The 12,399-nt window shown below is 43.4% G+C and overlaps 2 protein-coding genes across 5 annotated transcripts; both read right to left on the bottom strand.

The window, feature by feature from the left end:
• Positions 1-1,181: 1,181 nt before the first annotated feature.
• On the bottom strand, positions 1,182-2,069 carry LOC125544083 (protein SODIUM POTASSIUM ROOT DEFECTIVE 3-like). Its single transcript, XM_048707644.1, has 3 exons — positions 1,811-2,069; positions 1,633-1,708; positions 1,182-1,565 (listed from the first exon to the last, which is right to left on the bottom strand). Exons 1-3 carry the CDS (start codon positions 2,060-2,062, stop codon positions 1,438-1,440), a joined length of 456 nt encoding a protein of 151 aa, XP_048563601.1. The 5' UTR covers positions 2,063-2,069; the 3' UTR covers positions 1,182-1,437.
• A 135-nt stretch (positions 2,070-2,204) lies between these two features.
• Positions 2,205-9,552, bottom strand: LOC125544082 (protein MLN51 homolog). Of its 4 annotated transcripts, none has more exons than XM_048707641.1 (12): positions 8,826-9,552; positions 7,521-7,620; positions 7,207-7,442; positions 6,277-7,103; positions 4,564-4,678; positions 3,923-4,042; positions 3,634-3,674; positions 3,489-3,534; positions 3,094-3,163; positions 2,937-3,013; positions 2,641-2,727; positions 2,205-2,558 (listed from the first exon to the last, which is right to left on the bottom strand). In XM_048707641.1, exons 1-9 carry the CDS (start codon positions 9,392-9,394, stop codon positions 3,136-3,138), a joined length of 2,082 nt encoding a protein of 693 aa, XP_048563598.1. In that variant the 5' UTR covers positions 9,395-9,552; the 3' UTR covers positions 2,205-2,558; positions 2,641-2,727; positions 2,937-3,013; positions 3,094-3,135. The 4 variants fall into 4 exon arrangements, with proteins under 4 accessions (XP_048563598.1, XP_048563597.1, XP_048563600.1 ...); XM_048707640.1 differs by having other exon boundaries at positions 2,205-2,552; XM_048707643.1 differs by having other exon boundaries at positions 3,123-3,163.
• Between the last annotated feature and the right edge of the window lie 2,847 nt (positions 9,553-12,399).

Here is a 12,399-nt window from a genome sequence, read left to right as displayed (position 1 = left end):
CACCTTTGTGAGATAAAGTCGACACATCATTTTGAGATTGACGAAGTCATCGCACGCGTCTTCATAGTCGACAGAAACGTCTCCCCTCTCTCACTGAACGAACATCACCCGAAGTTTGAAATAAATTCAGAAAAGTGCAAGCACAAGTAAACCCTGATGGTGGGCTGAGTCTGCCACAAACAACATATTTTAGATTGACTAGCAAAAGAGCCCGTGCGTTGCAACGGGAAAGAAAACATAACACACGCTCTTAACTCAACAACCATCACTCAAGACCACAATAGGTCCATCTCCTTTATTTTTGCGAGGCATCATATTTGTGTTGCCGCTTATCCTTCTTCTCACCCTCGCCGGCGATGGCCTTGGTGTTCACACAAAACAACAAAAAACGTGTGTTGAATATGGTTAATCCTAAGGCGTCTCTCTCTCCCTCTCTCCTTCCTCTCTCTCTCTCGCTCGCTCGCTTTCTCTCTCTCACTCTTGCGATGAGAAATCTGTTGTTTTCCCCTGCGACATTTTTCAGAGGTATGCATGTGTAGTTATCGATGTTTTCTTTTTTGTACATGGTTATAGTGGGGTGTTTATTTGCAATCCGGATCACCGTCGGTATAAAAAAAATCTTGCGCTATAAATTATAAGTTTGTTTTCATAACAATATTTTAAAAATATTTAACAGGTAAAATTAACATCATATTTAGATTTCACATATTTTTCTAATAAAATTTCATATATAATATGTTAAAATCGAAGTTACGGTTTAAAAGATACAGATAATTTAGAAAATCATTTGGTTTGACTCAAATATATTCCAAAACAATATTTAAAAATACTTAACAGGTAAAAATAATCTCATATTCATATTCTACATATTTTTCTAATCAAATTACATATATAACATGTTCAAATCGAAGTTATGGTTTAAAAGATATGGATTATTTTAAAAAACATTTGTTTGACTTAAATATGATTCATAGATGAATTACCTAAAACATCAGGAGGGGTTTCGAAAAATGTAAAATAACGGTTCGAATGTGACTTAAATCCGGACGGCGAGTTGATTTTAAGAAAAGATAGAGACTTTTGTATAAAATATGAAAATAACGTCGTTTTAACTTAACACAGGACAGCGGGTTGAATTCTCTGAAATAAAGGGACTTTTTTAAAAAATGTCATGACAGACGAAAAAAACTCAATTTGCTTTATTATTAGGTAAAGATAAAGATGAGACTATCGAGTTGCCAGGAGCCCAGGACACGGGTGGCTCCTCAAATGGCAATCTACATATGATTTTCTGTTTTCGGGATACAGATTGAGCGCTAAAAGAAGAAGGGAGAAAATGTTTCAAAAAAAAGAAGAAGGGAGAAAAGAGGGATAGCGCTCATCGTTTTCATCAAAGAAAAGTGCAATCACCACACAGTGGACCGGGAAACAGCATCGCTAGGGCGGCGGCAGAATGTGCGCGTACTTGATCACCTTGGAGACGGTCTCCAGGACTTGCATGGGGGTCACGTTGCCAACCACGGTCACCGTCTTCATCCCCAGCTCTATTTTGATGGACACAACTCCTGCACAACAAGAGGCAACTCATACTCTCATAGTATGTACACTTGTAGTATTACACTGATCGCCTACCGTGGAGCTTGGAGATCTGCTTCTCGACCTTCCTCGCACAGCCATGGCAGTGCATCGACACCTTCAGAGCCACGGTCTGCGCCATGCCATGCCAATGCAAGGCATTAGGTGCCACAAGTTACGGCCACATCTCGAGGTAAATTTCCGCTTGCGTTTCCAGAATCACGCGCTAGCTTACCTTGGGCTCCACATGCGCACCTGCCTTGGGTTGCTCGTCAACATGGAGATCCGTCACGGGCACGACCCGGTTCTGATCCCGGTGGCTCCTCAGCAGCCCGTTCCTCTCGTTGTTGTCTTCGTCTTCCTCCAGCCGGGGGCTGGCAGAGGAACGTGGCATCCAACGCAGAGCTTTCTTCAAACCCATCTTTGAAGCCATGTCTACTGGGATATGAATGTCACTCACATATATAGAGGTACTATCTACATGCATCAGGCAACCAATATTGTTAGGGATACAAAGATCAACCACCGACCTAGAGAAAAGATCCTTAGCAAAGTCGCTGGTAGATCTATCCGTCCAACTAAACGATTAGGCGAGCAGTTGAGTGACTTGGTTGTGACTGAGACAACACTGCCGTCAACTTAGTAATGTGATCATATCGAACCGAAGTAGCACACAATTGATTGGGCACACTCATCAGGCACAAAATTGACGAATCTCACCCACATTCCCACATACTCCAAAAGATACAAACTGCAGCAACAAAGCCACTTGCTCTTGCCAATACCACTATTGGAGGATAGATAGATAGGTACATCTGACTCATACCGACATAAACTCGAGTCACTAACAAAATGTACTAAAAGCCCTTCTTGCCTTTCTTTATCAATCAACACAGATCATTATTCAAACCTCTCTTCAACAATCGCTCATGTCTTCAGATGCCACCAACAAATAAGACATTTCGACCAAGCAACACCTAAAACTTCATGATGCGCAATTAGTTGCATTCTCACCAAAACTCTAAAGTGCATTTCTCAAGTGCTGCTCTTGAAAAACAGGCTTACCACAACTCAAGCAACAAATGCACCCCCTGCTCTGCTGTGAAGCAACCCCCATCAGATAACTACAGCACGAGCAGGCATCTATAAGACCTGCCACAACATAAATCATAGTTAACCCAGGTATCCAAACACCAAGTCAGGATTTACATGATTGGGAGATGATGCATGCGGGGGATAGAAGGGTGAAGGAGAAAAGCAGAGAAAAGGGGGAACATCTCGGAGGAACAGTGCCTTTTGCTCACTTAAAATGCATTTATCTTGGAAAGTTAAGAACCAAAAATGCCAGAACAGAACAGTACCTAATATAATTTAGGACACCAAGCCACCCAAAGTGCTCAGATCATAACCAGAGATCACAAAGGGCCTACAACAGGGCCTGCATAAGATGAGCTCATGTCACAATGAGTATGCAGAGCAGAGAAGAAATATCAGAAAAAATAATCGTGTGCAACTGACCGTAAGCAGCTTATTCAGATGAAATTCACCTTACAGGGTGCTTCACTGACTGAAGTTCATCTCTGAGTATCTGCGGTACAAGAGGACATGAATAAGCTCACAGCTCTTGTCCAAAAAATACTCCCTCCATTTCAAAATAATTGAAGTTCTAGGATTTTCCTAAGTCAAAACCTTTTTTAGTTTGACCAATTTTATAGAAAAATCCACAAAGATCTAAAATATCAAATATATATAATATGAAAACATATTTCATAATGAATCTAATGAAATAAATTTGTTTTTGTAGATGTTGAAACATTTCTATATATACTTGGTCACAATCCTAGAACTTCAATTATTTTGAAACGTGCATAGTGCTCTACAAAAATAATATTTTCCGAGTAAAAATATCTTACCTCCTATGCTTGTTCTGGCGCTGATCAAGCTCTTCAGTCACAATATCTGCATCACAAATTATAGATAAATGAAACAACTTATAAATTGTAGCACATGCTAAGAGTTTTTAAGCAGTATGGCGTAACAGGGGATCTCACAACTTACCGTTTTGAGGAGATTTAGCCCCATGGTTAACATTACCTTCCCTGTATTAATAAATAAATATATGTTAATGCCCTTTATGCTTAGAAGGAACCTTCATGAATGAAGCAACAGATAAATAGTGAAATATGCTATATTATCAGGTTGGAACAGGGGCAGAGAAAATATTATGAGCACCCCAAGTAAAGCAAATTACATGTTTGCACAGCTAACAAGAAGTAATATCGGCTCATTCTGACAGTGGCTGATTCAAAAGGTGAACAACGTGTTAATTAGTCAACACTGATATTACCTGGATGGAACTGACGACGACGTCTGTCCTGAAGACCTAGAGTAAAAGCTTGGATCAAGGGTAATGTAAGGTGGATATGATCCTCCAAAAGCCCCAGCTGCACCAGCCAATAGTGGCAACCTATTGCCATCATTTAGAAGTGTTGTAAGATAGAGAGCAAAAAACACGTACAAATATTATAACAGGTGGCTCTCGGCTAAAATAGCAGAATTAGTATTAAGTCCAGGGGGGGACACAAAAAAAGAGAAGAGATCAATAAGAGCTTGAACAATACAAAAAAGGAATTACATATAAGCTCAATGTACAAACATTGTGAACAATTTCAGCTATCAAGTATCCCCTTATCATATTTCAAATATGAGAAACTAAAAAACTCACTTTCAGCAACACAGCAACTCTTGAAGTCATAGTTTACGGACATAGTAAAGTAAGATAAGCCAGATGTAGTCAAAAGTGAGAGACAAGAAGATACATGCATTCAAATGATTCAGTGCAAACTATGTTTGGGCTTGATCCATTTACTGTCTTGTAAACCCCTTGCATGACTACATCGAGTACCACCGCAACAAACATCATTTCATAGACGGTGATAAAAATCTAACAGACAGAACGATAAACATAGCAAGACTAATGAAATATACCACGCCATTTCGTTATTTCCAATTCCCAGCTGCTGCTGAGCCACATAGCCAGGGAGGGCCATACCAACAGTAGGAACTCCAAGCCCACCTGGATGCTGGCCGCCAAATTGCATCACTGCGTGAAGGATAAATAGGAAATGAATGGCCCAAGTGACTAGATTAGAAGAAAAACTAAATTAGAAATCTATCAGAGGTCCTAAAAGTATTTGAGGTGTGTCAGCTGGGTCCTATTAATAACTATAAAAATGCACGTCAGCTGAGGTTCACCATAGGTCCTATGCAGGTCTGACCTGTCAGCGTGACGCGTTGACTGATGCCATGTAAGCTCTATTTTGTAAAAAAGACCTAGAAAGCTAGTATATCTTTTCATTTCCTTGTGCCTAACCTCCCCCCAACACATAAGCCAACGGTGTTGGCGGGGTTATTTAGCTGGAAGTTCTCTGGCAGACCGCTTTGCACACGTATGCACCTTTGCCACCGCTGCACGATGCTGGTATGATTCCACCCACATGGACATGGGCTCCCGTGTGTGCAGCCCCGCACTCACATCACACCACATACCAGCAGCTCGTGCCATTACAGTACGTGCGCCACACCATCTCCTCCAACAGTTTTCTGCCCACTGCAGGGGCATGGGGAGGCGCCCTTGGAGCGCTGGCACACGAGCACGATGTGTACGTAACCCGTGGCCATTTACGCAGCAGCAGCGCCAAGCGCGCGTGCGGGTTGTTGACCCGGAAGGCAAGGTGGACATGGGGGCGTCAGCGTCCATACAGGTTGCCGGTGAGTCGCTTGCGGAAGCGCCCTGCAGGTGCTGGACAGAGATAGCCGCAGCCAGTGCCGTATGCAGGAGCGACATGGCAGTGATGCTTGAGCAGGAAACCTGTAGTCCTCCGAGTGGAAGAACGGGCAGGTGGAGGAGAAAGCCATGGGCGACTCATTCTCGTCCTCAGCCTGCTTATCCGAGACAATCTTGACAAAGCCATGTATGGAGGATGATCTTGCTGAGAACCAGAGAATCTTGACAAGAACCTAAACAGCAATACTAGTGGCACCATGTCTGCTGATCTTGCTGAGAACCAGCTACTTGAAGTGCCTCGGGGAGAATGACAATGAGGACTCACAGGGGCTTCTCTCCATGATGTTTCTCATTGTTTCTTGCAGAAGCTGTTGGGTATTGTTTCTCATACTAGTGGCGCCTATGTATAGAGGATGATGGAAGGAATGGGGTTTTGTACTGTGAGAAGAAACTGGCGAGCAGAAGCCACCAAATTGAGCAGAGATAGAAGATAAGTGGCTGTGAGCTCTGCACTGTTTCTTACTTGACTCTGCACGGCATCAGGCGTGATGGCCCGGCCATGGGAATGGCCCATTGAAGAACTTCCCATTGAGCAACCCTGCCAACTCCCACCGGCATAGGTGTTTGCTTTTAACTTGAAGAGGGACGGGGATGTTGGGGACAATAAAACTAGAAGATATAGTTTTCTAGGGTATCTTTTGCAAAATAGAGCTGAGATGGCACCAGTCAATGTACCACACGGGTAAGTCAGGCCTAGAATCATAGATAGGACCTGCGATGAACCATACCCAGACATGCATTTTCATAGTTATAAGACCCGGCTGGCACACCTCATAATTTCAGGACCTTGGGTACATTTTACTCAATAAACTATCACCAGAAAACAAGAACGTTGGATGGTTAAGAAAGCAAACCTGGCAGGAGAGCTGGAGTGCCAGGAAAATTTTGCTCGCCCTGGGCAAGACCAGCAGCCCCAATAACCTGGGCTCCACCATACATGAAAGAGCCCCGTCCAGTTTCTTTGTTGGTTTTTTCCACCTCAGATGTCTTGGATTGATTTGAACTAGGATATGAACCATTCTCGTCACTTTCAGTTGATCTAGCAGGTAGGTGCTGAGCACTTGGTGAAGCATTGCCTGTCCGATGGCTCAACTGCTGAGTTGGGATTCTCATTGAAGCTTGACTAGGTGCTTGGCCTGACTTCTGGTGCATAATTGAGGTATGATTTTGCTGTTGCGTAGAAACCCTGGAAGTTTGCTGAAATGATGGTGTGGGCCGATTATGTGAAGGAACACCAATGCTTGCATTTCCCCCTTGAGCCCTGTTATTAGGGGATTGACCAGAATTGATTGATGATGATGCAAACCCTGATGAGTATGATGATCCTCCTACACTTCTTGCAGGAGATGGTCTAACAGGACCCTCGGCATGAAACCTATCTCGTCCACCATAGTCCGTGGTTCCTTTCCCTCTAACTACTGGACCAGATTGTAGCTTCATGTTGTCATCCATCTTCATGGAAGATGGATGAACCTTATTTGAACCTCCTGGTTGTATGTCCCTTCTTTGAGCTCCCACTTGGTTTGAGGCACCAGAGGGATAAAATGGCGGTGACGCAGAATTTAAGCTTGAATTGACAACATTCTTCTTAGCAGGAACTGCTTCCGAATGTGCATTTGAAATTTGGCCAGGCTCTCTGGCCGCTGCAGAATGAGCGGCCGGTTCGCGAGATCTTGTTGGTCTGAACAAGTGATGACAAGATAAGTGTGTGAGAGAAACATTACTTTGTACTGAACAAAGCAGTATTATATGAATCCAATTGTCCCAAGATATTTGTTACTTACTGTTTACGTTGGAACCCGACAACATCTCGGTTGTTCTTTGCAATTGTGTCATAACGTCTGGGTCCTCTCCCGCGGACAATCTTTTGGGGCCGGTTCTGGTTTTCACTCTGATTTTGGTTGTCGCTATCTTCGTGATAACTGTGGTACCTCCCTCCTCTTGAAAATCCACGGGCAGTGCCTCTAGTCCTACCTCCACTACCACGACCTCTAAAACGGCCTCTTGACATTCGCTTATCCTACAATGCAGAGAATTAACCTCAATATTGGAAAAAAAATGTTTTTGCACATCAAATTCAAAGGTAATGAGTACTTACTTCATAGCGCTCCTCATGCACGTTCATCTCCTCAAATCTGTCATGCACCCATGCTTGATCGTCTTTAGCATCCCATAACTTCCTCCCACCAAGCATTCGCCTAGTTTATAACAAAAATGTCAGCATATGTCCCGGACAAGACTAAGGGGTTGTTTGGTTTCAGCCGAGGTTAGCCCCGCCAAATCGTTGGCGCTGTTGGCGAGCCAAAAAATTGGCCAATGATTCCACCGCCCTCGCCCTTACCAACAAATTGGCGTAAAAGAAGGAGAGGACAGGGGAGGCGGGCTGGCGTGGCAATTATTTGGATCCCATCCAAACGGGCACCCTACAGCTGGTCAACGACCAATTTTTTGGTCGGGCACCTCAGGGCTGTAAACCAAACAGCCGCTAAGCAACAATTACAGCCAACATTATCCAATATTCCAACCAGTGGCATGCTAACAAGACCTGTAAATAAAATTGACTAAACATAAACTGCAAAAACCCAGCCAAAACCATGACAATGGCCAACAAGTTCATATGTTGAATAACCCAGCCACCACAGTACGTCGACCCTTCTTACCAAGATACCAGCTTGCAACCGCAAATGCAACACAAAATTTCCCAGGAAGCTGGATGCATGTGGTGACAGAATAACTGACCATATCCAGTTACCATTACACTGCAAGCTATTTGCAGACCAACAATGTAGGCATAATTTTGGCAGAAAGAGCTGGGACATGTATGTGCCTAACCCTGTCGGGGAAACATAACGAATCTGACAGCTACAAGGTTTTCCAACATTGCATGCCTCCAAACATGGTTGTACTGGAAATATAATTTTATTAAAACCTATAACCGACATATTGTAATGCCTAAGGCAATCTTAATAACAACCTCTTGAGGCACAATTTCAAGTCAAAAAAACACTGCCATCATTGAACTAGTAATCAGTAAAGGTTGGGACTAAATAACACTACATTTGCCAGTCATAGTCTCTACTACCATAACAGCATCTTAAAAAACCAAATTAAAACACAAACACTTCCAATTAACTAAAAAAGTCACGAGATGGATGCAGATGATAATCTATATCCTTGGTCTATAGATACTGGAGCTTCCTGTTTTGCAAAACATTAAGTCTAATTTCGTGGAATATTCACGCTGATGGAAGTGCTTTGTTTTAAACAAACTACAGAAGATACGAACCCAGCCCTGCTTCACCTAAGCCTTCTTCTGTAAATTTTAGTTTGCCTCGAATAATTGCAAGTTGTCCAGAAACTATGAGCTGCAGAGGGAAGGTTTATAGTTTATAGAAAGGCACACCTGCGTCGGCCCCGGCCGTCCTCCTGAAACCGGTCATCATGCATGTAAAACGCGCCGGAGGTGGGCACCGCGAACGGCTCCTGCTCCTTCTTCTCTTCCCCGTCAGCCTCAACCTCCGCCTCCGCTCCCTCCTCCCCAGGCTTCTCGCCCTCCTCCCCCTGGCCGGCGGTGACCTCCTTGGGCGGCACCGCGTGGTCATCATACTCCGCCTCGAGCCCCTCGCCCACCTCCTCCTCATCCAACAAATCATCGTAGTATTCCTCGTCCTCGTCCTCCTCCACTTCGCCCTCGTAATCCTCCGGGGCACCTTGGCCGTCGTCGTCGTGGTCGGGGTCGATCCGCGCCCTGGGAGGCCGCCTACCTTCCTCGGACCCCTCGTCGTCGCTGGCCTCCCGACGACGCATCTCCGGGAGAGCGTCGTCGGGGTCGCTCACGTACTCCTCATCCACCTCCGACTCGACATCCTGCTCCGCCGCATCCTCGGGTTCGGGTGTCAGAGGCGCCGCGGGGGGCTTCTCGGTGGCGGGGGATTGCTCCGGGTGCGCGTCCCGGGGCGGCGGGTCGGCCATGCGCGGAGCGGAGGAGAGCGAGCGAAGCAACCCTAGATTTGAGTCGCGGTGTGGGGAGAGGTCAGAGGGGAGTTCGAATCGAAGGGAAGACGGGAGCAGGGGACGGGTGGACTCGTGGAACGGAAACGGGATGGATTACGGGGATTTCGGGAACGGACGCGACGTGATGACGTTGGAATCGCGCTCGTCACGGGTTTTGAATAGGACGATGCTCTGCGTCGGTCGGTCGGTCGGTCGATGCATCGGTGCCGAGCCGTCGCAATATCGTAAGGCGACCGGCGGCCTTGTACAACTAGATCGGGATCGTGCCTTCCGCGAGGGCGCCGATCCCAAAATCAAGCCCGTAATGCTAAGTTAATAGGAATTAACGTTTTGATGGCGCGGCTTGCCATGCGTTGCCTGCCAAACAACAGGCAACCAAATATGAATAATCATTTTAAATACAATAGCGGAGTAGTAAGCACAATAATTTTAACACACTCTAGTTGTCTGATTAATACGGCAAAACTATAGAAGTATCATATACATTTCATGAATCATACATAAGGCAACTTGCCACATAATCCCTCTATGATTTGTCTGGCTAAATGATATCATTCCGATCAGCTTGATTAAAAAGTTCCTTAAACGAAGGATACAATGCATGAAAAAGATGGTCCAACTTAAGGTCAACATAGTTTGTCAAAAATCGAATGAATAGACACATAACAAATAAGAACATATAAGCAATGCTGCAAAAGAATGTGTGGTATACATGTTTCTCTCGGGAAGCAATAATTTATAAGATAGTTTCATAAACTCGATATTACAACTGAATAAATCCAGTATACACGAAATGGTTTCAAGCGCAATGTAGATAATACAACCCTAGAAAGCTTAGGCGCCGTTTGATAACTCTGCATTTTCTAAGTATTTAAAAAATACTGCAGTTTTTCCAAATACCGCGGTTTAATTTACTTTGAGATGTTTGGCCTCCACAAAAAAGTAAAGTATTTATACTACAGTTTTCCCCAAAACACAGTATTACATCTGCATAAAAAAAAGACCCCCGGACCTCTTTTTTTAAAACTGAGCATGAGAGAAAAACGAGCCGATCGCTATCTTTATGTCTTGTTCACTCCCAAGCTGCAGCCGCTGCTCTCTCGTTGCTAGAGATAAATGATGGTGAGTACGCTGGGCAAACCTAGCTCAAGAATACCGGCCGTAATGATACGCCTTCTGCAGCCTAATGAAAAATTCAGTCACCTCCGCTCCTACTTTTCTCTGTGCGAGTGCAGCGATGCCAGCACGTCGAGTCACCTCAACATAACTAGCGTTGTGCACGGCAGTTCGATTTCCTCCTCATCTTTGATAAGCTGGGTAGTTAAGAGAAAACAGCTAGCTAGCTAATTTACGTTGATATACAACATTAGCCAAACAGCTCAAAGTATTCTTAATACTCTAAAATGTTGTGATATCTGAAAACGGTGGTATCTTATAGCTTCATGCTAAAATATCGTAGTTTTTAATATTGTGGTTTTTTTAGCACTCTACTATCAAACACAGCCTTAGTTGTCGCGGACCGGAGTATTTACTCCGCCAATTTATAGACACCCAATTATCAAACATAAAGACAAATGTTTGGTGCTTTTCATTGAATAAATACATAAATGCACATACCTACAGGTTGACAACATTAGAACATGCACTCTCTTCTTTAGGAAGGGAGAGATGCATGTCTCCCTAGTAGATGCAACAATAATTCATAATTTTCATTGAAGAGCGAGTAAAAGGGACATGAAGTATTTAATCCCGAGCTCATATGCTCCCGTATGAACAGTATAATCAAAATAAATAGTAAAAAAGTTCAAAAAAATCTGTTTTTTTATGATGAACATTGATAAATTTCCTAACCGCATGCAAAATTTCAGGTTGAAATGACATTCGTGGAAGTTTAGGCAAAAAAAATCAATGGTCCAAAAAAACTATTGATGGAAGCATTTTGGAGTATCGATTTTGTTATTTTTGCCCAGACATCCACGAATATCATTTCGACCTGGAATTTTGCATGCAGTTAGAACATTCATCAATGTTCACCACAAAAAATCAGTTTTTTTTGAATTTTTTTACTATTTTTTCGAATTTACTGTTCATGCAGGAGCATATGAGCTCGGGATCAAAAGAGCACTTTCGGAGTAAAAGGCCCGTCATAGAGCAGTCTTCATAGTAAATGTATAGTTGCCTCATGACTGTCACCATAACATCTGACTTGATGGTCGTATACTGAAAGCCCTCGTACGCGTCATCATTACCCCTCGATATGTGCGCCATTTATTTCAAGCCACCTGAGAGAAGATGAGCATAGCACAAAGGTCAAAAATCAAACGCATCTTCCCAAAACATGTATGCATCTTCAACATTAATGATGGTTACAATCTTGCTTCAAAAACACAATAAAAAACAAATTTATAAGCATTGGATGGTTATTGTTTAGTTCAGAAATAAAACCAATCTTTTCTCAAATGTAAGTGGTATAATCGAGTACATAAAAAATTCTATATTTACAAAACCTTGTTTGCTATCATAACTGAGATGGGCCTTAGTGCTTCCTTTCCGGCTTTTCAGAAAAACGCCTAGGCCTAGTTCAAAAAATAGCATAGAAGAACCATATAAATTAGGGATCGATTCAAAGCAGAACCAATCTGCTATGCCATAGAATAACCATACAAAGCAAACGAGTAAGAACAGCAGCCCTCTGTTCAAACATAGGATCATACAACAAAAGCAAATTGTACCGGTAGCCGAGGATAACTGGTTTAGATGGTTCTTCTATGGTATACAGTGATGCAATATTTTGCCAAAAAGGATTGGTTCATAGCAAAACCATATAAATTAGGCGGCAAATGAGTAAGAACAATAGTCGTATGTTCTAGCCTGAGACATGGTGCTACACTACTGCTCAAGTGGTTATGAAGGTGCCTAGTCGAAGGAAGGACACAACCAAGTAACACACATGATATGGCACG

Source organism: Triticum urartu, chromosome 3, assembly GCF_003073215.2.
Source record: "Triticum urartu cultivar G1812 chromosome 3, Tu2.1, whole genome shotgun sequence".
NCBI lineage: Eukaryota > Viridiplantae > Streptophyta > Magnoliopsida > Poales > Poaceae > Triticum > Triticum urartu.
This window is presented reverse-complemented; position numbering and strand designations above follow the sequence as displayed.

Excerpts from the sequence above, each read along its gene's own strand:
- LOC125544082 (XM_048707641.1), bottom strand. The coding sequence starts at position 9,394 with ATGGCCGACCCGCCGCCCCGGGACGCGCACCCGGAGCAATCCCCCGCC. Across the intron at positions 7,621-8,825 it reads GACGGCCGGGGCCGACGCAG|GCGAATGCTTGGTGGGAGGA; the intron begins GTGTGCCTTTCT and ends GTTATAAACTAG. Across the intron at positions 4,043-4,563 it reads GGAAATAACGAAATGGCGTG|GTTGCCACTATTGGCTGGTG; the intron begins GTATATTTCATT and ends TGATGGCAATAG.
- LOC125544083 (XM_048707644.1), bottom strand. The coding sequence starts at position 2,062 with ATGCATGTAGATAGTACCTCTATATATGTGAGTGACATTCATATCCCA. Across the intron at positions 1,709-1,810 it reads GTGCGCATGTGGAGCCCAAG|ACCGTGGCTCTGAAGGTGTC; the intron begins GTAAGCTAGCGC and ends GGCATGGCGCAG. Across the intron at positions 1,566-1,632 it reads GCAGATCTCCAAGCTCCACG|GAGTTGTGTCCATCAAAATA; the intron begins GTAGGCGATCAG and ends CTTGTTGTGCAG.